The following is a 27,159-nucleotide window of genomic DNA, read 5'->3' on the forward strand; positions in this document are numbered from 1 at the left end:
AACTTTTTCGAGTCTGAGCAAAGGAACAGTCCCCTAACCCGGAGCCATGGCCAAGCTTCGTAGACCTAAGCCCGAAGACCCTAAGCCAGCTCACTCCGGCGCCGTTGTCCGCCACCAAAGCTTTGCCTCTCCATTGACACGAACCTTCGTCGTCTATGGGTAATTCTATATCTTTTCACTTCTCCTTTCTTTGCAATTTGTTACGTAGGTCCGCTAATTTTTGTTTAGTTAAAAGAGACGTCATTCTGCGCTTTTCAGTTACACCGAGCTTGAAAGAGGTACCGATATCGGCATCGTTGGATTACACGCGGAGAATTTAGGGATTGAGAGTGTGCTCGTAGATGGGGAATCGACGGATTTCGAGTATTATCCTCATAATCTGGGCGTCGATAGTGAAAAACGGTGGGCCTCAGCTGTGTCTTCTCCGAGTTCAGCTGCAGATGTTGCTGCTGCTGCTTACGTTACGGCACTGGAGACAGAAATGGTTCCTAACTTGCTTATCAATTGTTGCAATAGGATGCAAGTTGAGCAAATTAATACGGAGTCTAATGGAGCACAAACAGCTGCTTATGCCAAGCAGGTTAGTGCAGCTGCTTTTAGTGAACATATGCTTTTAACGATATATATTTTTGGTTATGCATTGGTTTGATTTCTCGAAATATGGAACCAAAATAATAGAAGCGTCAAGAATGTTTCTTTCACGACTAGTTTTCCAGAAACAATCATTTTCTAAAACGAAAATGGTTAAAGGGATTTACGACTTAACTTGTAGCATCGTTTTTAATATAAATCTAGTATATTGTAGTATATAATATGCATTTTCTTCTCATGAGAGCATGTAAAAGTTATGTCTAGAATTGTCAGTTATTCCAATAACCTCCCTCCCTTCTGACTTGTTTTCCTTTTATGCAAATTGCAAGTAGCAAAAGTAGCAACTAAATGATATCTAAAAACCTTTTTCTTTGTGAACGAAAGAAATGAGGGAAGTTTTTGGATGATACATTCTTTGTGCACTGTTTGATTGATGAGGTTTATGAGTATTTCGGTCTCTCATGTAGGTTGGTATTGAGTGCAGAATGTGAAATCTGTTCGTGTTAACTATTGGGTAGAGAAAATGGAGTCAGGGATTCACTTTAAGGATAATATAGTACACACTGATAATCAAATAAGGCGTGCTCGGTGTTGGTTTCCTTGTATTGATGACAATAATCAGCGATGCTGGTATGAAACTATATTCTCTAGTAATTTGGCTACTTTGGGCATTTTACAGTCTATGTATTTTGTTTCAGCTTTGATCTGGAGTTTACGGTAGCCCACAATCTTGTAGCTGTCAGCAATGGGAGCTTACTATATCAGGTGAGACCAATGCGATGGAAAAATATTGCCTTCTAGGTTTTAACTTTGCCAAAAGATGTGTGACACATTATTTGTTTGAATGGTGACTTCTCTACCAATTTTCATGGAAGCATAAGAAAAGTACAACATGAATTGCTAAGTTGGACATAGATATTTTTATGAGTGATCATAAACTCTCAACCTGAACTTAATGGAAGAGGTGTTTGAAATTTCATAGGGATTAATATTTCCAATTAAAATTCTAAAATATCATAAAAATTGAGAGCACAAGAGATATGTAATTAAAATAAGTTTCTTGATAATAAGCTTTATCTCAACTTAAACTAGCCTTGTATATTAGGAAGCAACATGCTTAGATTGCACTCAACCTCGAGAAATATGGGTAGTATCAAGTGAGACAATTGATAAGCAAATTTTCTTTATTTTATCTTTTACTTTTACATGGGAAATAAAATGCTCTCATCACTTTTTAGTCTTTTTCTTTAGAATAGTCTAATATTTTCTTCCTTGTAGGCTCATTGAATCTTATCCACGTTGGATAACTAATCCAATTAATTCTTCTAGTAAAGGATTGGAGGCGATAATAGACATCAATTGAAATAGTAAGTTATTAACCAAGTAGAAGCATTTCTGGAGAAGATCATGGCTTTAGAGAAAAGTTTGAATGGGGCTAATTAAGGTGATGTTGGTAGAGGTTTTCAGTTTTCAGTTTGCATTTTTCTCTTTTATGATGAAGTCAAAGTTAGTAATTGTTCATGGAATGTTAGGGGTTAAGGGAAAAAAGAAAAAAAGAGGGTTGTTCAGAATTTAGTTTCTAGTACATATCCCACTTTTCTTTGGCTGCAAGAAACCAAGTCAGAGAAAATCCATAGGCCTTTTTTCAGAAGAAGTGGGATCAATAATCTAAAGGGTGTTTTAGAATCTCCTTCGATTGGATTTTCAGGGGGTTTATGTGTTGTTGGGACGACAATATTTTTGAGATAGAAAAACAGTATGTTTGCAGGAGATTTATAGCAATTTTTGGTAAATTTCGGGATAATAATTATAGTTGTGGTTTCATCAATGTTTATGGTCCATCATGGAGCAGGATAAACCTAGTTTCTTTGAAGAATTAAGCATGTTCCTTAGGGGGGGAAATTATCCTCTTTGTGTGGGATGGGATTTTAATGTTTATTTACAATAAGATGAGAAGGTGGGCAGAGGTCAAAATAGAAGTTCTATGGAGATATTTAGTCAGTTTATCCTTCAAACTGGTCTAATTGATCTTCCTATGAATGGGTAGATTTACTTGGTGCAACAACCAAGATAATCCCACTTTTGTAAGATTGGATCGGTCTTTGATCGACAGTCAGTTCTTGGTTTCGTTTCCGGATATTGTTCAGTCACTACTCCTTAGGTCTGTGTCGGATCATAATGCTATAGTCCTTGTGAATAAAGGTGTTGAGTGGGGTCAAAAACCGTTCAAACTTTTCAACTATTTGATGGAGGAGGAGGGTTTTGAGGATCTGGTTAAATCATCAATTCAGAACTGCAAGAAAGCTCATAAAAAGGCTGGTGTGTTCAGTTTACTAAGAAGTACAAAACATGCAATTAAAAAGTGGGCTGGGAAGAGAGGTCAGTATCCAATAGCCATGATTTCTGATTTAGAGAAGAAAATCCAGCAGATAGAGGTTGATATTCAGCAACAGCAAGGTGTTATTGACAGTGGAGTTTTAGCAGAATTGAAATCTCATAGCAGAATTGTGGAATCTTATAAAATTTAGGAGCAGATTTGGTTTCAGTATTCTAGATCGAAATAGATAGAAGATGGGGATCGCAATACTAAATTTTTTCAGATGTGTGCTACAGTTAAAAAAAAGAGGAATGCTCTGGTTTTTCTTAAATTTAGGAGTGATTCAGTTGAGGACCTGACAGCTATTAAGGCCATAGTAAAAGATTTTTTCTTTAAGAATTACAATGAGCGATCTACATTAGAAATTGATGATATAAGGCTGGATTTCTCCAGAATTACTGTGGAGCAGAGTCAGATTTTAGAAAAGGAATTTTCTGAGGAGGAAGTTTGGGAAACTTTGAAGTCATGTGACAGAAACAAGGCTCTGGGGCCTGATGGTTTAAATCTGGGATTTTCAAGCGGTTTTGGCAGGTCCTTAAGGAAGATATTATGAAATTCTTTCATAATTTCTACTTGGGGAAGGAATGGGAATGAGGAATAAACCATACTTTTATCACTCTCATCCAAAGAACTCTAACACTGGGGGCCTAGATGATTTTGGCTATACAAGATCTTGTCTAAGTGTCTATCGAGGAGACTTAGGGGTTGTATATTAGATTTAATCAGCCTTTTCAATTCACTTTTATCCCTGGTCGACAATTTGGATTGCTTGTTAATAGCTAATGAAGGGATCGATTTTTGGAGGAAGAATGGATTAAAGGGTTGTGTTTTCAAAGTTGACTTCAAGAAGGCTTATGATACAATCGATTGGCCTATTTTGTTCAAAGTAATGAGGAAAATAGGTTTTGGTAATACATGGAGAGGTTGGATTTCGAAATGCATCACAACAACTACTGTTTCAGTATTGGTAAATGGGGTTTCGACTGAGGAATTCCCAATGGCTAAGGGTCTTCGCCAAGGTTGTTCCTTGTCTCATTTACTATTTAATATAATGGGAGAACTTCTGAATTTATTGATTCTTAAGGCAGTTTCAAAGGGGCTATTTTCAGGTCTGGTCATTAGCAGGGAGGAGGGGAATTTTAATTTAACTCATCTTCAATTTGCTCATGATCTCATTATATTCTGTGGTGCATCGAAAAAACAGATTTTGAATGTGAAGAGGGTGCTCCGAGTATTTGAAATTATGTCTAGTCTTCAGTTAAATTTGAATAAGTGCAAATTGTTTGGGATTAATTCGAATGAAGAAGAAATTAAGGATTGGGCAGCTGCGATTGGTTGTTTAGTAGGCAACTTTCCTTCAGAGTATTTGGGACTTCCCCTTGGAGCACACAAAAATTCTAACCAATTGTGGGATCTAGTGGTACAGAGTTTTAATAAAAGGTTAGCTGGCTAAATCATCCACTCTTTCACTGGCAGGGAGGTGGTTTAATTAAATCAGTCATATGTTCTCTCCCTACATATTTTTTGTCTTTGTTCAAGGTCTCAGTTTCGGTCTACAAGTCCCTTAATTCAATTATGTCCAATTTCTTATGGGGAGGAGGAAATGGGAAAAATAAGATTCATTGGGTGAGCTGGTCAGATGTATGTAAACCAAAGATTGAAGGAGGATTGGGGATTCCTAATTTAAGTGTGGTAAATAGAGCCTTATTGGAGAAATGAGCTTGGAGGTTTGCTACTGAGAGGAAGGCGGTTTGGAGGGAAATGATTTGTACTAAATACAAAATTGACTCATCTTTAATGCAGTTTGACATTAATGTTTCCCTTAAGTTCTCTTGGATTTGGAGAGCTATAGTGAGTAATCATTATAAAGCAGATTCTGTTGGCTGTAAAATCAAGAGTAAATACAATTATAATATTGGTAATGGGAGAATTATTCGATTTTGGCAAAACGTTTGGGCTATGGATAATCCTTTAATGGTCATTTTCCCTAGACTGTTCGATATTGCAGTAAATAAAACTGGTAAATTATTCCAGTTTGGGGAATTTAGCTCGTGGGGCTGGTTTTGGAATGTTCAATTGAGAAGGAATTTGAATTACTGGGAATATGAGCAATGGACAAATTAATGGCAGTCATTTGGTCTTCTCTATTTCTGGTGATTCTGCTGATGGGCTGATTTGGAAGGGCTCTGGAGATGGGGTTTTCTCTGTTAAATCTTGTGTTAATTTATGTTATTCGGGGAGTTCAGTTCGGAAGAAGCTAATTTTTGGAAGACTGTTGTTTGGAGGGGCCTGTTGCCTCCAAGAGTAGAGACTTTTCTATGGCAAGTGATTTTGCAGAAACTGCCAGTGAAGACAGCTTTGGTTAAACGAGGAGTAAAGGGCATAGATGATCTGTTATGTCCTTTATGTAAGTTAATGGAAGAGTCCCCCTCCCATTTATTATTTTGTCGGTTGTTTGGTTAATATGGAACAAGTTCATGTGCTACTGGAATATCCAGTCTGTTTTCAAGTGGATGCTAAAAGTTTTTTTCTAGCTTGGGTAGAATTGAGGTCTAACTCTCTCATATGGTCTTTTATTCCTGGAGTGGTTCTATGGACAATATGGAAAACTAGGAATTCTATTGTGTTTGAAGGAGGGAAGCTAGATCATGCTGAAATTTTCTTTTTAGCAATGTTTAGGCTTGCTTTATGGTTTTTAGCAAAAAATTCTCAGATTTCTATCTCTAAGGATTGTTATTGCTGATCCTTCCTTAGGGGATTCTTGCTTACCATATTCTAATCGGATTTTATCAAAGTTTCCGTGGTCCCCTCCTCCCAAGGGCTATTAAACTTAATGTGGATGCTGCTACTAGTAGTGATTGGAAGAGGAGTGGTTTAGGTGGTGTTCTTAAAGACGTATCTGGTTCGATATTAGTATCTTTCAATGAGCCTGCTGGTCCAGGGCCTCCTACATGATGAATTGAAAGCTATCCTAAAGGGTCTGGTTTTCTATGAATCTATTCGACAGAGATATAAGGAACGTTTGATTATCGAGAGTGATAGTAGGGTGGTTGTCGACTGGGTTAAGGACGCTGTTCTATGTCCTGATGTTTATGTTCATATTGTTAAAGATATTATTCAAAAACTCAGAGATTGTGAAGGCGTTATTAGATGGGTTAATAGGACTGCCAACTTAGAGGCAGATGCCTTAGCTAAGCTGGTATGGTTAATCCTCGTGTTATTTTTAAAAGGATGTTTCCTTTTGGTTTTTTTATCTCCTTAAGGGAGTTAGGTGATGTATTTCTATGTTGATATTGTTGTTAATGAAATCCTAGGGCACTCTTTTCCTCCTTCCGTTGATTAAGGAACTATTTTTTAAGTTCTTTAAATCATAAAGGGGTTTTTTTAATGAGGCCTAATTTCTTATCAAAAAAAAAAGTATAACTTATGTATCAAACAACCTACTTCATAAGTTTGTAGCTAATATTGATTTCTTTGTTGTATTAAATGATAAATTCATAATGATCAAATATACCAATTCTTTTAAATAAGCCCAAGCTCAACTCTAGGTTGGTGCATATGGGGATAGCACAGTTGGGTGAGCATTAAATTCGAGTTTTTAAGGTTCCATGTTCAATCCATGCTCATCGCATGCATGGTTGGGATCGAGATTTATGTTGATTCATTACATGGTGTTTTGATTAGATTGTACTTGGTGAAGTTGGAATAATCTGATTTAGGGAGATGAAATAAAATCTTTGATTTATTCACACTCATTACTCTTCAAAGGAATTCACAAGTGGATATAATTGCTAGGCATATTTTGCCTCTGCTAAAGTTTTAGAGGTCAAGATAATAGTTATAATTTGGGTATCATTCTCTTAAAGGATATACTGCTAAAATTAATTGGTTAACAATTCAATATTGGTTAAGGTTAATTAATTATGTTGGTTTATTTTGTGATTCTTATTGTGGCAACTGATGCCTTATTCACTTTTTGCTCCATTTTATTGTAGGGAATGGTATGTTGCTTGTTGATCAAAATAAATGATTGAAATGCAGTTTTTAATCAATATAGGATTGAAATTCTTAATTATTTATCGATGTGACTAAAGCATGTTTTCATTTTGGGAATGTTTGCTTTTGCACTATTCCTTTGGAAATCCTTGGCAAGCTAGAGTTAATTATTTATCTGGGCAAAATATCAATGAATTCAACTTTGTAAAATATTAATTGCTTGTTACATCGTATTTATTCATCAACATCGTAGGTATATATTCAAGTAGAAACGTATAACATGTAAACAATTGTTCTACATTAAATATAATATATGTCAACCCTAATATTTAGTTTAAGATTTGTAACACTCCCCTCACGTTTGAGCATTTATATTAATCATGCATAACTTGTTACATATGTAATCAATTCGGATCCCGTTAATAGCCTTTGTGAAAATATCTCCTAGTTTTTTAGTTTTCACATAGCTGGTAGTAACCAATCCTTTTGGATCTTATCGCAAATGAAATGACAATCAACCTTAATGTGTTTTGTTTGTTCATGAAAAGACTGAATTAGAAGCAATGTGAAGTGCTTCTTGATTTAAACACCATTGCTTTACAAGTGCTAGAACCTTAATTCCCACTTCAATGATGAGTTGATATACTTGTATGACTTTGCACACAAATTTTGTCATGACTTTATATTTAGTTTTATATTTTTCTTACACATCCATGAAATCAAGTTTCCTTTAACAAATACAAAAACTGAAGTAGATCTTCTATCGTTCATTCATCTTACTCGATTTGAATCTGAAAAACTTTCGATCCTAGTGTGACCATGATTGCCATATAGAATTACATGTCCAAGAACACTTTTCAAATAGTGTAGAACCTTACTACCTTCCAATGATAAGGAATTGGCGATGACATACTGGCTCAATATATTTACCTGATAAGAAACATTGGGACGTATCACAACAAGATATTTCAACTTTCAATAAGTCTTTTATACCTCCTAGGATATGCAATAATTCACCTTTTTTGGTTAGTTGTAATTCAGGAATCATGGATTATTTATGGTTTAGCACCCAATTTGCTGACTTTGATAGTAAATCAAGCACATATTTTCTATGGGATATGAAGATTCCATCCTTACTCCTATTAACATGAACTTTCAAGACATTTCAAAAACCCTAAGTTGGCATGAAACTAACCATGAAGAAAATACTTCAAAGATGAAATTCCGATTGTTAATACTATGATTACAATCATCTACATAGACAACTACAAAATAATGCTTCATTTTTTTTTATGAAAACAAAATGATTTGACTTGCTCTTTTGCATCCCCAACTTCTCAATAGTTGGTTGAACTTCTCAATCCAAGCCTAGGACTCTGCTTGAAGCTATATAGAGTTATTTTCAAATGATATGCTTTCCCATACACCCCCTAAGTAATAAAATCAAGTGATTGTTTCATATGTCCATCCTCTCGTAGAAACATATTTTTTATGTCTAACTAATGCAAAAGCCAACTAAAAGTTGTTGCAAGGGAGCTAAATAATCTGATAGAAGCAAGTTTGACAATCAAAGAGAGGTTATGATAATGCACTCCATAAGTAGCAACAAGTCTAGCTTTCAATGGAACATTAGAGCTGAATTTGACATTGAATACCACTTGCACCTAATAGCTCTTTACCCGTGAGTAAAGTAACCAAAGATTAGGTTCCATTGACATCTAGAGCAGTTTTCTCCCTAAGCATAGTTGTATGTCATCCAGGATGAACTAATGCCTTGCCGATGGTTCTAGGGACAAATTTAATATAAGGATGAAAGAAGAACAAGAAGACGAATAATTATAGGACAATAAAGAAATTGTATGGGTACAACTATGTTAATCTTTTCGAAAGGCAATATGAAGATCAAGATCATTTGTGGTAGTCGAATCTGATGACAAAGATACTATCTCATTTGGATATGATTCTAGATTTTCAAGAACAGGTCAAAACTAGGTGGACATGGATGCTCATAAGGACTTGGTTCTAGAGTTGCAGAATTTGGTAGACGTACGGAACGCAAGAAGATGAATTTGAAGGGAATCTTTGAGGATGACAAACCTGAGTTTGGGACAACTTGATAAAGTAACAAATCCTTCTCCTTCGACTTACAGAACTTGAATTGGAAGTGAATGCCATGGTGTTCATTCCAAAAAGGTAACACCAGCAGACACAAGATACTTACCAAGACTTGGACAATAAAATGATAACGTTTTAACACGATACATCCCAAGAACACACTTTAAGGACTTAGGATGAAGTTTGCTACTTGAGTTGAACATCTCAAATAGAACAAGTACAACTAGATGTTTCAGGTGTGATAGAAAATAAGTTGTTATTTTGAAATGAAGTATGGAAAGGGATGTTACTGGATTAAATCAAGGAAGAGATACGATTAATGAGGAAGCAAGCAATAGAGACGACATCAACTCAAAAGTATTTAGGAACCTGTATTTGGAATAACAAAGCTCTGGAAGCAAGCATTAGATACATCAACAACCTAGAAGTAATTTTCTCTCGATAACTCAATTTTGAGATATTCTCTAGCATTATTACTTATAATTTAAATAGTCTTGTCGAATTAGGTTTGAATTTTAGCACAAAAGGAAGAAAAATGAAAAAAAAATAATTTTGAGTAAGTTTTTTATTAAATAAAGCCAAGTTATTCTAGAATAATGTTTAACCAAGGTAACAAAACATTTAAGATTAGCTTTCAAGTTAATTGGGCTAGGTCTCCAAACATCAAAATGTACCAACTCAAAAAGGAACGATAACTTGCTTATTGACTCAAGGAGTAGAATCAAGGCGATGATGCTTAGCAAATCGACAAGGTTCATAATGTATACAAGAAATCTGAGAAAATTGAGGGCAAAGCTTCTTAAACATAAAAAGTAAAGGGTGATCCAAACGACAATGCTTGTCAAAAGGAATAACGATATTGACACATGCAATTGATATACGTGTTTGGGTATTAAGAGTGTAGAGACTATCAGACTAATATCCTTCACTAATTATCTTTTCGACTTGGGATCATGAGTCAAACAAAAATTAGGAAAAAATAAGACAACAAGTAAGGACACTTGTAATTTTGCTAACATAAATCATATTGTTGTGGTAGACTTGGAACAAATGATAAATGGAAGGGATGGAATAAGAGTAACTATTTAATATCCAATAACACTAAATGTTGACCATCGACTAATGTAATAGGGCTACTAGACATATGTGGATGAAAATTAGAAAGTAAATTAGGATTATTTTAGATATGATTTGTAGCACTAGAATCAATAACCTATTTTGAAGAGGTGGAAATAAGACATGTATTAGGTTTACTTAACTCAACAAGAACAAAAATAGGATCATATGAATGCTTTACAATTTATTGAAGTTGAATCAAAGTAGCATACTCATTTGCAAATAGTGTCACAAACTCTGTATGTGTCAGAAATTTTTACGAAAAAAAATATTAAGAACAAATTATCCACAAAATAGTCAAACTTGTTGTAGTTAAGTATGTCATCGAAGTCGATCTCAGCACAATTGAAGCAAAAAGAGCACAATGACAACAAAGATTCAACGACCAAACAATTACATAATTCTGCTAGGACAACTCAAATCAGACATCGAAACAGTGCTAAACCAATACCCAAATTGAGACCAAACTTATATCCAAAAAAAGGTAACCACACCACAAAATTGGTAACCAAACAATACAAAAATGAAAAACACACACCAAACACGAATCAGCAGCAGTAACCAATCACAAGGTTGTGGACAGATTTGGTTGTTGATGTTAAAGGAAGAAAACGGCTCCAAAAAACTCTCTCATGCGTTGGCACGTGGATAATCGACAAACCCTTCTGGTGGCACATGGGATTCGTGCGAAACTTTGGTGGTGACTGATTGGGGAACAGTGGACCTACCTACGGTAGCATCAAAAGAAGTCTCCAAATCATGTCCTTTGAAGATCAACAATACCCCTTGTTTTCGACATCCAAACAACGAAAAAAATCCCAATTTTAAAACCCTAAAATTGTTTTAGGACATCAGATAGCATGTAGAATTTTGAAATAGAATGTTTTCTCATATTTTAAAGGTTCTATAATATGTAAAGTAATATCCTACCTTAACTATGTAATATCCTAGATTAAATACAATATATACTAATCCTAAGATTTAGCTTATAAATCTGTAACAAAGTCTAAAGCTTGTAACTCTCTTCGACGAGTTTTGTTTGATAATCATAGGTGATATTCATGGAAGAAGTAAACATCAGGCAAAGAGCCTTGTGAAACATCTCCCAGTGATTTGAACCATAGTTACAGAAATCGCTCAACAGCCCACGATCTATGTACCGTACGATGCGATCCAAAACGCGTTACGAACGCGTTCCAATCGTTTCAAAATTGCGATTTGGTATGAGCTTTGGGTTTAGATGGAGTCCTAGCTCCTCGTCGAAGCGTAGGACGGCGGAAGCCATGGAGGCTTTGGGTTTCGTCGAGTGTTAAAGAGGAGCTTGAGGGAGAGGAAATGGGGGAACGACGGGGGTCGGTTTAAGGCTGAAGAAGATAATGAATTAGGGTAAAAATTTTACCCTAAAATCCCATATATTTGCCTAGTAGAACGACGTCGTATAGAATAGGGCCCAAGCAACGTCGTATTGAGTTTGGGGGGGGGATATGAGCCGTGTTTCAGGTGATTAGGGGGTTAATTGGTTGCGAGGTCCAGTACTTTTTAACCTATTTTATTTTAGACCTTGAGTCGGTCTTTTCTGTTTTCTTAATTCTACTTTTCAATCCATCCTGCTTTGTTTGCTGTGTACTTTACTTTTGTTGGCGCTTTGTTTCTTGTCTGGGTGCTGGACAACTGGGTTTGTTTTCTTTTCTTTTCCTTTAACATAGATTATGGATTTCTTATCTTCTGATTTTATCTTCTTGTCGTACCAATTTATATGGTGCATCGTACCGGATCAATCCGAAATGAGTGTACTCCCCCTCGTACCGAATTTTAGGGACCTAGCGAATTGTGATCCTGTTCCACGTTCCCGTACCGGAGCGTACCGCGATCCATGTGACTATGGTCAAGACCGTAACTGTTGACTATTTAGACAAACATTGTTATTCCTTATTTCTTTGATTTGATGCCTTCTCTGGTGTTGAATCTGAGAGCTGAATATCTGGTTGGAAGTTTCAGTGTTTTTGCTATAATATTAGTCTTTTGATTCATAATATATTTTTTTTCGTTATTTACAATTGTTAGTATAGTAATTTTTCATTCAAGATGTTACTTGTTTCTCTTAACCCTAGTGTTCTAGCAGGTGGCTGATATCACCAAACCTGATGAACCTAATGCTCTTCATTCACTCTCTTTATTAGTTATAATAAAGATTTATCAATTATAGATGAGGGTTCTGATTTTCTAGTTTTTCTGTTTTGTAGGTATTGAGCAAAGACGACCCTCCCCGCAAGACATATGTCTACAGATTAGATGTTCCTGTTACTGCTCAGTGGATATCCTTAGCAGTTGGACCATTTGAAATCCTCCCTGATCAGCAAAACGGTCTCATTTCACATATGTGTTTACCACCTAATTTGCCAAAGCTACGTCACACGGTGGAGTTTTTTCATAACGCATTCAGGTTTTGGTCTATGGTTTTGTTCACTTTATTATAAGATATTTTCTTTCGTTTCATAATTAGGATATTTACATTTCAGTTGTTTAACATTGTACTTGCACAGTGAGTATGAACACTATCTTGATGCGAAATTTCCATTTGGGACATACAAGCAAGTTTTTCTGGCTCCTGAAATGGCAATATCCTCCTCAACTTTTGGAGCCTCCTTGTGCATTCTTACCTCTCAGGTTTTATTTGATGAGAAGGTCATTGACCAGGTTTGTTCACTGCTTGAACTTATATTTTTGAGCCTTATGACTTATGAGTTTATTCAAGATATAGACGCTTGTTTGCGTTATTCTCTAGGAGTCGGTTTAAGATGCAAAGTACATTACACCTTTTTGTATTAAGCCCAACAAAATGGTAGTCTAACTAAACTTCATGATACTGCTTGTCTACGAGGAGCAATATTTGCTTGGTTAAACTAATGATAATCTTGTTAACTATGAATCGCTTATCTGTATTAGAGCATGGGCTATTTTTTTGGTTTGATTTGGGTTTGTTATGATCTTAAATTTTTGCTTATTTTCCCATCTTACGAATTGGATATAGCATAGGATAGATTTTTGACAATTAATAGGGACTACAATGCAAATCATCTTGTTTATGATGCATTTTCTGTTTCTTTCTAAAATTTTGGTTATTCCTGGTTAATTGTCTTCAGAGTTGGTTGAACTTCTATATGAGCATGAACTGCAACATATGACATGTCTGCTAGGTGTCGAGTTTTTCTTGTCTTTCATCCTGTTGTTGATGAGTAAATTTATGACTTGACAGACAATAGATACATGCATCAAACTTGCTTTCGCTCTTTCAAGACAGTGGTTTGGGGTATATATTACTCCTGAGGCACCAAATGATGGTATGTTGATGTATAATGGCTGATGCTTGTATGGCTTGACTGAAATTTAAGCGATTTTATTAAGTAGTAATTTATTTTGATAAACTTTGGAAGAAAAGGTATCTGTTACTGCTCATTTGACCGCTTTATCTTTACTTTTCAGAGTGGCTGCTGGATGGTCTTGCTGGTTTTTTGACAGATTTGTTTATCAAGAAATTTTTGGGGAATAATGAGGCACGTTATCGACGATACAAGGTTTGTTTTTTGTGGAGTCTTGTAAGATACCATAAGCAATATTTCTAATCCCATGTGAATGACTTGTTTATCTTGTGATTTTAAAGATTGAAATTAATGGAGAAGCTGATTGTGGTTGCTAAACAGAGAACCTGTTTGGCTTCCTCTGTACTTCTGTAGTTCAAGTGAATACTCTTTATTTTAACTCTCTTTTTGAAGTTGATGGCTTACCTAGTTAGGTTGCTAGTACTAGATGGGTTCCTTTATCATTAACGTGTTAAACAAAACCTGAATTCTAAAGTTGACCTGACATCCTCATCCTTTTGCTTGTATATGATGCTGTTTCCATTTGCAAGTTCTTAATCTGTGTAATGTCTGGAAAAGAGTAGAGAATTAAAAAAAAGTTGCTTTCTACCTTTACTGGAAAACAGAAATATTAAGACCCAGGAACAATATGGTATCATTAGATAATTATTATTATTGGTATCAAATGTTTTACCATATCTATTAATCTAGGAAGAAGCAAAAGAAAACAAAAAATATATACAAACCCTTTTTGGGAAGTTTGTCTCTATGAGGGGATTTATTTTATTGATAATACTTACAATGGAGTTTTGAATCATAATATCTGAGGTTCTGGATTATTTTTCCTGGTCTTCCCTACTAAAGGTTGCATCATCCGAATATTCATAATTTCTTGATTTATATGCCTATAATTGCTCCCTTTCCCCAGCTAACATGTTGAGTTCATTTTTGCTAATTAGATCCTTTAAAAGTTACCTTTTCTGCATTTTGAATCTTGGTGGTTGAAGAGAAGCTCCACCTTGTTCTTTCAATTTGCTTTATGTTCTGTATCTTCTAGAGCCAAAATTAGAATTAATAATTCTTGCACCGTTGGCATATTGTGGATGGGTCTGCGATTTATTTTTCAATTAGTACTGGAGGCTGCTATTCATAATCTTTCTGAAGTTTAGCATGATTATATTCATTTTCTTGATATGCATGAGATGTATGTATATCCCCCCCAAAAAAAAAAAAAACACACGTCAAATGCAAAATAATGCTATTTTATTCGTGTAAATGTAGGCAAACTGTGCTGTCTGCAGAGCAGATGATAGCGGTGCAACAGCTTTGAGTTCCTCGTCTTCTTGCAAGGATTTGTATGGAACCCATTCCATTGGTTTGCTTGGAAAAATACGATCATGGAAGTCTGTAAGTACTCATTATTTCTTTTTCATGTCATGTTGCCCCCTAAATGTTTACTACATTCTCTCAAACTTCTTTTGACTGAGAATATTGAAAGAAACCTTTAATAAGTAATGAGTTCAAGAACATAGAGGCAAAAATTATTTTGGCTTCATCTTGTTGCTTTTATTAATTACTTCTTCAAAAGTTGTGAAAACGTGAATGTAAAGAACATTGAGAAGAAAGGTAAAATTGTATTTGGTGGACTTTAGTAAATGGCTAAACTGTAATACGCTTAGAAACATGGATGTTGTGTATACAAGCCTAATAAGACATTATGCTGTACATAAAGTTTTCAATATTTAGTTTTCATTTTTTTAATTGCTCTTCTTCAAAAATTGATATTGGCTTTTGTTTCTGGAGAAGAAGTAGCAATTAAATGTATTTTCTAGCATGAGAGTCAGAAATAACCAAGGGAGCACTAACATTATTGTCGTTATATCTTTTGGCCTTTTCTTTATTACTTTTTTCTTCTCTGAAGGTCGCGATTCTTCAGATGTTAGAAAAGCAGATGGGACCCGACTTCTTCAAAAAGGTATGGGGTATCATCTTGACTCTTGGAGTTGGCATTTTGGACAATATGTACAAAGCAATTGTGGAATCAGCTTTGTTTGTTGACGCTCATTTATTCTTGGTTTTCTTTTTTCAATTACAGATTCTGCAAGCAATAATTTCTCGTGCACAAAGTACAAACTGTGCTGTGAGGTCTCTTAGTACAAAGAGGTGATAATATATGTTCTCTATTTTAACTCGCTGTTATCATATATGTGCCAGCTTTCTATTAATTGCTTTTCTGGTTGTCATAACATCCACAATGGAACTGCTGCTATTTGATTTGGTAAGCTATAGCTGATCGCCAATAAAATTTTATCATTCTAGAAACCCTAAACTAGATAAAATTTATGAAAAATTAAATTTTAAGGCATGCAAATAAAACTAGAGAAAAAGCAATGTGGGGCTTGGGAATGCGAGTACTCGTGAGGAAGGTTTTAGCATCCTCATCACGGCATCTGTCCACATGTGGTACCAATTAATCATGCATAATCTTTAACTCTTGACAAAAATAGTTTTAAGACATTTGAAAATAATCCTCTTTAACCTTTTTTGAAACCATAAATTATTTATTTGAACTTAGTTTGAAATCAAATGGGGATTTTTTCATATTAGATTTTTCCATATATTTTCAGGAACTTGGCAGGTTTTTTTTTTTGTAAGAATTGGAGGCCTCGTTAAAAACCCCCTTCGTAATCATCAACATACTAAACCGTATGTCAACGAAAATTGGAAGGAGGAACTTGGCAGATTATAAAAAAAATGGTTTTCTTGGATAGAACATTTTATTTTATTCCAAAGAACTATATTATTTTTTACTTCATTTAGGCCCTTTCTCCTAAGGTAATAAATGAATGTGACAATGAATTAGCATTTAAATTTTTATGGATATTTAAATGGAAGGTAAAATGTAAATAAGAAACTAATAAAAAATTCATCATGATCCTTATTTTCATTTCTAAGAAGTAACCAACATATCTTTCTTGGTGGAATGCTATGAAAATTACTTGCTTTGAAGAACTCTTTAAATTCCTCAACAACTTGGGGAAATGTTGATAGTGGAATGCTTTTCGTATTTAGTTGAAACCAAGGTATCATCATACTGAAGATTAGATGGGTCAAAAAGATTGCAATCGTAGATAAATGTGCTTACAGCTATGATTATTAAAACAAACATTAGAGGAAACTAGTTGTTAGACTATGAATATGGTTGAATTGCGGGGAATTCTATTAATCAGTGAGGTGTTCTCAGCCATGCATCATGAGTGACATATAGGCATTTGAACTATGTAGGGAAGGTTAAATTTCCACCTGATTCCAAGCTGGGATCCTCAAACTGGTTTTTTCTTTTTTTTTCTCATGCAATTGGTTTTGAGATTCTATCACAATTCCCGATCTAAATTCCATGTCATTAATAATCCTTAGTAATGTTGAGGATTTATGGGAACACTCAAAATTCCAGTCCATGTTGGGGATATATTTGGCAAAGAAATTAATTAGAACCCATTGTGCTGTCGAAGAACAATAATTGAAGTGTTAATGGAACAGCAATAAAGAGATAATTATGAAAATGATGACTTTGTTAATTTTGACGTTCGAGCCATCTACAATAGCTATGAGTTAATTAATTAAGTGCAGGCTTTTCAAGATTTCTGAACTATGTTTTCTTTCATTTTAAATTAATGGAGCTTAAAACCATGTTTTTGATGTAGTAACTTGACAACAGAGGTCCACAAGGAAAAGTGGTTGATCCTTAAATTAAAAAATTGAAGGGCTTTGAGCCCCTCTCCTGTCAATTTTTTGGACTCTTAATTTAATCTAATAAATTGGCCTAGCTCAGACTGGATGCTGTTCATCTATGCCTGATGGTGATCGCGCTAAAAGTATTTCCAAATATTGAAAACATTTTCTGCTTCCAACATTTCCAAGATTTGTTATCGGTTTTTAGCTTCTGAAAATGAAAACATGCTCAGCCAACATGGATTTGCGCTAAATGTTTTCCCGTGGTGGAGTGGGGGAGGAAAAGAAAACAAAGAGTAGATAAAACAATAGCAATACCATATTGATCCTTGATAGGGATATATAGTTCTGCATGGCCATTTTTTTTGGATAATGGTGAATGCGAGTATTTTCATGGTTATGTATTTTATTTGTTTTTTATTTCATATAAGTATGTAATGTTTTACTTCAAATACAAGTTAGTCAGATTTCTGGGTCATTAATCAAGCTATAAACTGTTATATTCAGTTCCGTCATTTTGCTAACAAAATTGGAAATCTGGAGCGTCCGTTTCTGAAAGAATTTTTTCCTCGGTGGGTGGGATTCTATGGATGTCCGGTGCTCAGGTATGATTTAAGTGAGTAATGTATTTTTTGTCTTCTGCATTTGGGATCCTTGTGCTAGTTTTATTTATGTTTTTTTTTTCTTACCATCAATTTATAAGGATGGGGTTTTCCTACAACAAGCGGAAAAATATCATTGAGTTGGCAGTTCTGCGCGAATGCACAGCTACAATTGATTCAAGTGTATCGGTTCTGAATGCTAAACCTGATTCTGAAAACCGAGATGGTGATATCGGGTGGCCTGGGGTTATGACTGTGAGGGTTTATGAGCTTGATGGCATGTCTGATCATCCAGATCTTCCAATGGCTGGAGATGCATGGCAGCTGCTGGAAATTGCATGCCACTCAAAGCTTGCTGCTAGACGATACCAGAAGCCTAAAAAAGGTTCAAAACCTGATGGCTTGATGAATGGTGATTTGCCTACAGCAGATATGCGTTCAAGGTATTTTATCATCTCAATGTGGTGTTATTGCGTATAACTTGTTCTAGAAGATTCCATTAACACATTCTTTCATGTTTAATTGTTATTTTGCAGTGTAGACTCTCCATTGTTGTGGATTAGGGCAGATCCTGAGATGGAATATCTAACTGAAATTCATTTTAATCAACCTGTGCAGATGTGGGTAAGAAAGATATTGTTCTCAGTTCTAGCTCAGCTTTTCAATGCTTTTGCATGACACAGCTTGATGGTCATTTTCCTTGACAATTTAAGCAATCATTAAGTGCATTTGGATTATCAGGTTGCATCCTCACTTTGTTTCTCTTTGATGATTTAAGGGTTCCCTCCCAACCATTAGAGGGAATATTGACTCTTAATCTGTGCATGTTTGTAAAACGCTTAACCAAAATGTGGAGATTTCCCTACCATAAACTATCTTTTAGCCAACAGTTGACAATTCCACCATCATTCACCAACTGGACCTGTAGGTATCTCAAACCTGTTTTCATGTATTCATCTAATGTAGATGTCTTCTATTGAATAATACCCAAGAAAAATTAGATCAACCTTCTTTTCTTCTGTTTTTGTTCTCTTATTAACAAAAATAAATTTTAGATGCACATGAACTGTTCTCCATCATTGCTGTTTGTCAATGTTTTTGCATAACCCAGCATGACGTAGATCTCACTTGCTAGAATTTAACAATTTCAAGCAACCATTAAGGCTTTGCTTGGTACGAAGGATGGAAAGGAGTATGTTAAATTTGTTAATCAAATAGTTAAGCTACAAAGTAGGAAAGTGGTATCAATCTTATCTATTTGATTAACAAATTTTCATCCTTATACAATGCAAAGCCTAAGTGCATAGGGCTTATTTACTTATTTTGTCCTGTTATTTATGGTTTTCTTTTCCTTTCGTTATAGGGGATGGTGGATGTTACTCTTTCCATGCTTAATAAATGCTTAATGCCCGCTCCAAAACTAGTTTTTGCTAAAACTTGATATTTCTACCTTTTCAGCAACTGGTATTGCAGGAATACTCCATCTGTATTCTTGTGCTCATCCAAACTACGAGTTTATAAATCAATTTTATATTCTATTGAATTATACCTCAGATGATTAAACCCAACTCCTGTTTTGCCTTTGATTTATCCTATTCACGCCAAAGAAAAAGAAAGAAGAAATTGTTTTAGATAAAATGTTCACTATGGATGCTGTTAGAGGATCTAAGGCCATATTCTTAATCAGTTTATGTTGCTAGGATCATTATATCATATTAAGCAAAGTGATAGGATCATAGTTGGACTTGACATTTCTCCTTGGCCTTATTTAAAAAGGGTTACTTTCTCCTAGAACATGTTCATAACACTTGCTATGTTCACTGAATTATTCCCATCCGCTGCCTTGTATATAGTTATTTATGTTTCCTCCATTCAGCAGGGAAAGATGGTCTTTTTCTTTTCTATTGTTGATTCTTGCCACATAGTTGATATACTAAAGCCATTGCATTGTATTTCAATATTTTGGGTAATGGAACATGGGAATGTCACTGCCAAAAGATGACATGCTACTTGGTTACTGCTGGCTAAATTTATTGGGAACACAACTTTTTGTGCTCAAATTTTCTTCCTGACAATTTTTCTTTTTTGGAGATTAATTCACAGATGATGAAATTCAATTTATTGTACATATTTAAAGAATGCCTTTTATTAACGAGCTTTCGACCATGCCCGTTATCTAGATATTTTTATTGAGAGTTTAGATAAAGTTCTTTATTACTGATTGTTAACTGTCTCTTGAATTAGTAGCTTGAAATTTCAATTTCAGTAAGTCGGGAGCTTGTATTTAACTAAAATCAATATTTTGAAGCCTTCATATTGAACTTGGAATTTGCCTTCTATGCAAAAGAAGAGCTATGCATTGAAAAGAAAAGTAAATGTCAAAATGTGCTTCGCGTTTAGTGATACTTGGGGAGAGCATACATTCTAACCCTTCATGTGTGCTCTGAGGCACTCTTTTCCTCCTTCCGCTACCTATCAAAGTACTTTTTAGTAATCCGAGAAGTATGAAGGGGTTTTTTTAATGAGGCAAAGTGTGCTCCGCCCATATTCCGTACTGAAGCCCAATTATTTGTCATTGATCAATATAATTGGATTAAAGGGAAATTTTACCAAGAACTAGTTGTATTTGATAAAACTGAACAAGACACCTACTGAGTTTCTAGGTTCCTGTTAGTTTACATATTTTTTCACCCAGTGGTTTAGCTGTATCTGTTGTTCTTTATAAATTACATCCAATGACTTAATTTTTCCTTGGTGTTGACTTCTTAAAATTGTTAATATGATCAGATTAATCAGTTAGAGAAGGATGAAGATGTTGTAGCTCAGGCACAAGCGATCACATCACTAGAATCTTTACCAGAGCTTTCATTTCCTGTTCTCAAGGCACTGAATAACTTCCTGACTGACACAAAGGTTCTTTCTGTTCTCTAAAGAATTATTTGGTTAACGAGTCGTTGTGAATTGAATTTGATCATTTTAATTTTTATCATGGTGTCAAGGCCTTCTGGAGGGTTCGAATTGAGGCAGCATTTGCATTGGCTAGTACATCTTCTGAGGTATCGTCGCCAGCATTTGAGGCTCTTCAATGAATAGTGATGTGATGAAATTCAGCAAACCTATTTTTCACTTATTTCCTCGCCAGAATTTTTTGTTATGATTTTGAGAAGTTATTCTGTAACAATTGCATGTCTTCTTGAGTTGCATGAGTTTGAGTTCCTGCATAATGCTCTAAATGTTGCCGTGGATTGATGTTTTCTTTTAACATCTTACATTCAATGATCCATATGCCTGGAGTGTCCAAATTTTTAATTTTTTGTTGTTGTTCAACAGTGAGATCTGTTATAGTTCTTATCATGTAAGTAGTACTTTTTAACATTGGTATTCTCAAAACCCAAAAGTAGGTGTGCTGTTCGGATTTTCTTTGATAGATTGCATATCTTAATTGATCTTCTGTCATCTTTGTGCTTTTATACATTTGCTTTAGGCATGGGGATTATATTTCATTCTCTGGCTGGCAGGAAACTGATATGGCTGGTTTGCAACATCTGGTGAAGTTTTATAAAAGTCGAAGGTTTGACACTGATATTGGATTACCAAAGTGAGTTTCTTACCTAAGTCTCAATTCATCAGTGATTGTTAAAATGCCCTTGTAAGAAGTTCCATTTCCTGCTGATCTTGCCAGACCCAATGACTTCTCAGATTTTCCAGAGTACTTTGTTCTTGAGGTAATGCTATGAGGTAGGCTATGTGGTAAACTGTCTTTATGTTATAATGTATAACTAACTTGGATGCTTCTGTTGCTTGTGAAATTTCTCATTTATGGAAGTTGACTTAAACACTTCATGAAATATTTGATCTAGTGATTTGAAAAGTGATGGCTAGGTCCAAGATAGTAACATTAGGTATTTCCTGTTTTCATGTGGAACTTCTTTGTAAATTAGGTTAACTGCATTTTCCATGTGGATTTTTTTATCATAAACTAGTTTAACTTCATTTTCCATGTAAAACTTGGCTCTCTCTGGTGTTGAAGATGGAAGTGAACTATGTTCTGTATGCTGTCTTGAATTTTAGATTTTTCCTTTACTTTGAGATGCTTCTTGTATGGTTTAGTACTTAACCCTGAGTTGCTGAATTTATAACTGATATGTAGTTTGTGGGAGTTCTTAAAAGCATCCTTCTGTTTTCATAGGCCATTCCGCATGCCATAGCCACGATAAGAGCTGCAGACGAGAAAAGCCCAAGAGAAGCCGTTGAGTTTATTCTGCAACTTTTGAAGGTATGGTTTACCTTGGCTAACACTTATTGTACACGATCATCAACTGGATTTCGAATGCTTATGCAAATTAAGCTACATCAGTGATGGCTTTCTAATTTTGCTTCATGAAATTTTCTTTCAGCGAGTAATAAATTATATGTAGCGGTCAATTGCCTGCATAAATTATAGAACCCTTTTTTTATTCTTTTGATTTGCATGGTTTGCTTTTCGAGATAGAAAAGCGGGGAATTGGCTTCCTAATTTTGCAATATAGAAAATCGTTGTTATTGCAGCTTTTCATTTTTCTTGAGGAATCTCTATCTGAAACGTTTCATCGTTGTGGGATATGACATTCCCCAAGAGTGTGAGAGCTTGTTCAAAGATAGTCTGATAAGAATTTCGAAATTTGTGCTGAAGTTTTAGGTTGTGTTTTTCTGTTTGATGAAACTTAAGTTACTATTGGTTAAACCCTGTCAGACTACCTCTGTCCAATCCTTCAAAAAAAGAAAAAATATCAGCTGAGACGAGAAGTCTTTTTATTGCTGTTCTCTTTTCTTCTTTGGGGAGGAAGATTTGTTGTCCTGGCTAAAAACAAGTTAAGCGTATGTAGAATGTAGATTCTTGATTGACTTCTCAGATTTTTTATACTTTAACATTGTGGCATATTTATAAAATTTGCTGGTTTTATCTTCATACTAATCATATTGCCTGTCAGGCAGCACTTCTTTTGTTGTTTGGGCATCATTTCTTTGTTGCTTTTGCTACTTGCTATTTGGTTTTTGCGCTTAAAAGATTGCTAAAATGCAAAGCAAATGATAACTAGACAAATCATTATGATAAAATGAATAACCAAATGCCACACCAATTCTAACATAGTTCTGCCATAAGTTTTTTGTTTATGAAGTTACAAGCAAATAGCAAGGCAACTACCCTTTAGAGTTAAAAAGTCGAACTTCTGCAAGATCTAAAGCTGAACATGGCATGTGTCTTTGGAGTTTTGGAAAGTGAAAAACATGTTCACGATGTTTAATACTCTGGAAACAAGACTTTAAATATTCAAATTCTACAATCAGTAATTGCTTCGTATTTTATATGCTACTGAGGTCCAAGATAAGGTGGTCCTTCATGCATGGGAGGAGACTTGGAAGGACTAGGATTTACTTTCTAAGTTAGAAAAACTTGTGCTAATACTTTGCACTGTCAGAGAGTAGCAATTAATAAATGACTTTAAAGATGGACAACAAGGTTTATTTAAGTAAAACATACGTATAGGTGCGTGTGTATGACTCGAGGCTGTTCCTACCATTCTTTTTTGTGCAGTTACTGATATACACTGCTCACTGTTTCATTGCACTCCACTTTTTTTATTTTCATAAATGATGATTCAGTTATTTGCTTTGGTTCTTATGTTTGATACTTCCCCTTTCTTATTCTGGCTTTCTGTTTTCCACTGCACTTTGACAGTATAACGATAATAACGAGAATACTTACTCGGATGTATTCTGGCTTGCTGCATTAGTTCAGTCAGTTGGTGAACTTGAATTTGGGCAACAGGTATATAATTATATTCTGTACTTACAGTACCTTTTTGTTTGTCTTAGTTTGTTTAAGAACTCCTTTGTGTAGAGTTCTTTCCTGTCTGTTTGACTCTGTTCTGTTACTACATCCTACTGGGAATAACAGTAAACGGTTCTTAAGAAACTAGAGCCTTCTTGTTTTGTGGGTGTTTCTTCCCACATGTTAGGCTTTTGAAATTTAGGGAAATATGTAGCAATTCATACCCATTGATTCGTCTTCCGCTGCATACCTTCCCTTCACTCATATTCTTTGCATGCGTGTGCAATGGACAATGCATGCAATAATCTGAAAATACATATCAGTTACTGGGCATTAATATCTTATTTATGTTCCTTTCCTCTGATGCTGATGCTATACTTTTATTTTTTCTACATTTTTCCCTTTAAATTTCTTTTTGGCTGATGGGATATGTCGGGACTCGGGAGTAAAGGATATTTTTCCAATGTTCCAGATTTTGGTTTTGGTCATGCATCACCTATGTCATTTCAAAGCATTCATACGCAAGGCTATCCTTTTTACATTTTTTTTCCTCTTATTTCAGAGTATTCACTTCTTATCTTCTTTTCTCAAGCGCATTGATCGGCTTTTGCAGTTCGACAGGTGATGGTTATCTTCTGATCTGTTTGATTAAAGACTGATTGTTCCAAATGATCTCCATGTTATTCACATTGTATGATACTTACCAGGTTGATGCCCAGTTACAATGGGGTATTGACAATCAGTTGCATCCGGACCTTGGCACAGATTGCATTAAAGCTTTCTGGATTCATCCATCTAGTGTGTTTTTCTCTGATCCCTTACCAAATAATGTCAACATATTTCCTTATATTTCTCTATATATTTTGTTTCTCCATGCAGGATCATGTCTTTGAACTAATTAAACCATTTCGAGATTTCAAGACCATCTGGCAAGTCCGAATAGAAGCAAGCAGAGCTTTGCTTGATCTTGAGTTTCATTGCAATGGCATCAATGCGGCATTGTTGTTGTTTATCAAGTATATAGAGGAAGAGCCTTCTTTAAGAGGTTCCCTTCTGTTAAAAGAAAAAAAAATCTACAACTTTTCTGATGTTATCTTATGCTTATTTTTATTTGTATTATGTATTGATATTTGTTTAAGATACACTATCTGATTACAGGTCAGGTAAAGTTAGGTGTCCATGCTCTGCGATTATGTCAGATACAAGGTGGATCGGTTTCTAGAGAGGATATCAAGGCAGAAGCCCTTGTGGGTTTGCTTAAGCTTTTAGAAAGTCGCATAGCATTCAATAATGTATTCTTCCGGCACTACATATTCTGCATTTTACAAGTTCTTGCAGGAAGGTGCGTATGCATTCTCATATTCTCTCTTTAGAATTTAGACGGCACTTTCCTTCGGACAAGTAGTTGCCTCATATTCGAGGGGGTAATATTGCTGGGGAAGAGAATACATCTAATGATTGAAAACATATAATTATCTTATGCTTTAAAATTCTGGAGAAACTGTAAGAAAATTACAAATTTTCTCTAATTATTATTTGCTAAAAGATGCGGCAAACACTAAGAATGAGAAAACTGGTTGTGGTGTTGGAAGCTTGTGAATTTCCTTTTGTTTTGTTTTTATGGTCCAATACTCTGTCCTATTGGGGGAAACATACCGGTGAATTTGATGTAGTGCTTGTTTTCTTACGCTATTTATAGGAGGTTTATGTCCAAAATTCGTAATTTCCATTTTATTTGTTCTTCGAATTAGTACTTTCTTTTTGAGAATCCTATAAGTTTGTCTTCTTTTTGAAACAAATTTCATAATCAAAATTTTGAGCCCTCATTTTCAGATCCCCGACATTATATGGAGTGCCGAAAGATAAGTTACCGTGTATGGGTAACGTGGAGGTTTGCAATGAGCAGAGGAACAATTCTGCTGCTCTTGTTACAGAGATAAAACCTCCTCAACCTCCCATGGACAATCTGAATCATTCGCATGACAATTTGGCAATTCCAGAAGCTCCAAAGGAAGTAGATACGGTTTCCAACAGTCATGAGAAAACCAGTCATGAGAGGAAGACGGCTGTTGTTAAGATAAGGGTCAAACAGTCGGGGACAACTAGTAAAGCAGAGGAAAGATCTGAAGGAAGGCATCATGATGCCGATCGGGGCGCAACCAGTTCGGTTTCTGTGGATGCACCCCAGAGAAACTCAGCCGAGGCTGTGAGCATTAGCAACCAAAATGTTGAAGAAGTCAACTCGTTTCATGATCATGGTTCTCGGATTACTGCTAGCATTGGGAGTGCGAAAATTGCGAGTGAAGATGACAACTTTGGTAAGGAGCTTCAGTGTACTGCCGATTCGGGTAAGGCGTCCGTGCACCATCAGCCTGATGATCCCTCATTACCAAGCACCATTCAAGATAACTACATAGATGCCGAAGCAAAAAAGTATGCAAGTTTACAAACACTATCAGTTTCCAGGGACGATGCACCTTCATCACGGGGGAAGGACGGGAGGAAGTCGTCAAAGAAGAAGAAGAAGAAAGAAAAGGAAAAGAAAAGGAAAGGTGAAGAGCATAAAGGAGAGCGAGATGATCCGGAGTATCTGGAGAAGAAGCGATTGAAGAAGGAGAAGAAACAGAAGGAAAAGGAGATGGCAAAGCTACTGAGTGAAGCGAAGGCACCCTCAACCGAGTTAAGAAGTAAGAAAGAGGAAAACATAGAGTTGCCTGGTAACAAACAGGAAGTGGATAATGCGAATTCGAGTGGACCGAACAAGGCAGTGATCCCAAAGTTGGAAACGAGGACCGAGCCAACTCAAGCAACTCCTGCTCCCAAATTCCGAATCAAGATTAAGAACAAGACATTGAATAAATCTTAGGCGTTTGTCAATCGGTAAAACATTCATGATTGCTTTGCAGACTTGGTTTTTAATGTGAAGCCTCTTTTGAATTTTCTAATTCTCTGCACCCACCATTTGCTGCTTTAGACGGTTTTGGGATTGAATTTAACCGTCATGTATTAGTTAGGCTTTTGGTTTTAATGCCACAGAGTTGGCAAAACAACTTCTCTCAGTGTTGATCCGAATTTGAGTTTGGTCCAAAAAGGTTTTATATTCATACGGATTACGTACGATGTTCATATCAAGTCTCAAGTAGGTTTATGATGTCGACTATTTTATCTGTACATAAAATTTTGCTGATAAATATACAGCAAGTGGGGCGGTATTATGGATGTAGTAGTATAAATATTATATTCATCTATAATTTTATGTGTATGGAGAATACGGTTGTATTAGTATATTCAACAATTTAGAATATGAACCCGTTTAAAATGGGATATATTTTTAGAACTTTTGAGTCCGAGTAGTTACATTTATAAGTTGTGTATTGTCAATAATTAATTTTTTTAATTAATGTTAAATATTATAATTTTATAAAATGTGTAAAAATATTATAATTTCGTCGGACAACT

General features: G+C 35.3%; 1 protein-coding gene across 1 annotated transcript; it reads left to right on the plus strand.

The window, feature by feature from the left end:
• Positions 1-26,575, plus strand: LOC120167025 (transcription initiation factor TFIID subunit 2). Its single transcript, XM_039176157.1, has 26 exons — positions 1-159; positions 259-580; positions 1,076-1,221; positions 1,290-1,356; positions 12,439-12,638; positions 12,739-12,892; positions 13,452-13,536; positions 13,679-13,770; positions 14,836-14,961; positions 15,476-15,529; positions 15,650-15,717; positions 15,769-15,832; positions 17,794-17,891; positions 17,990-18,331; positions 18,425-18,512; positions 20,676-20,801; positions 20,888-20,944; positions 21,407-21,486; positions 21,571-21,613; positions 22,078-22,164; positions 23,608-23,697; positions 24,263-24,321; positions 24,408-24,498; positions 24,580-24,745; positions 24,859-25,042; positions 25,534-26,575. The coding sequence occupies exons 1-26, from the start codon at positions 47-49 to the stop codon at positions 26,564-26,566; spliced, it is 4,035 nt and encodes a 1,344-aa protein (XP_039032088.1). The 5' UTR covers positions 1-46; the 3' UTR covers positions 26,567-26,575.
• Positions 26,576-27,159: the final 584 nt, after the last annotated feature.

The sequence above is a fragment of the Hibiscus syriacus genome, unplaced genomic scaffold (genome assembly GCF_006381635.1).
Source record: "Hibiscus syriacus cultivar Baekdansim isolate YM2019G1 unplaced genomic scaffold, ASM638163v2 tig00111659_pilon, whole genome shotgun sequence".
Taxonomy (NCBI): Eukaryota; Viridiplantae; Streptophyta; class Magnoliopsida; order Malvales; family Malvaceae; genus Hibiscus; species Hibiscus syriacus.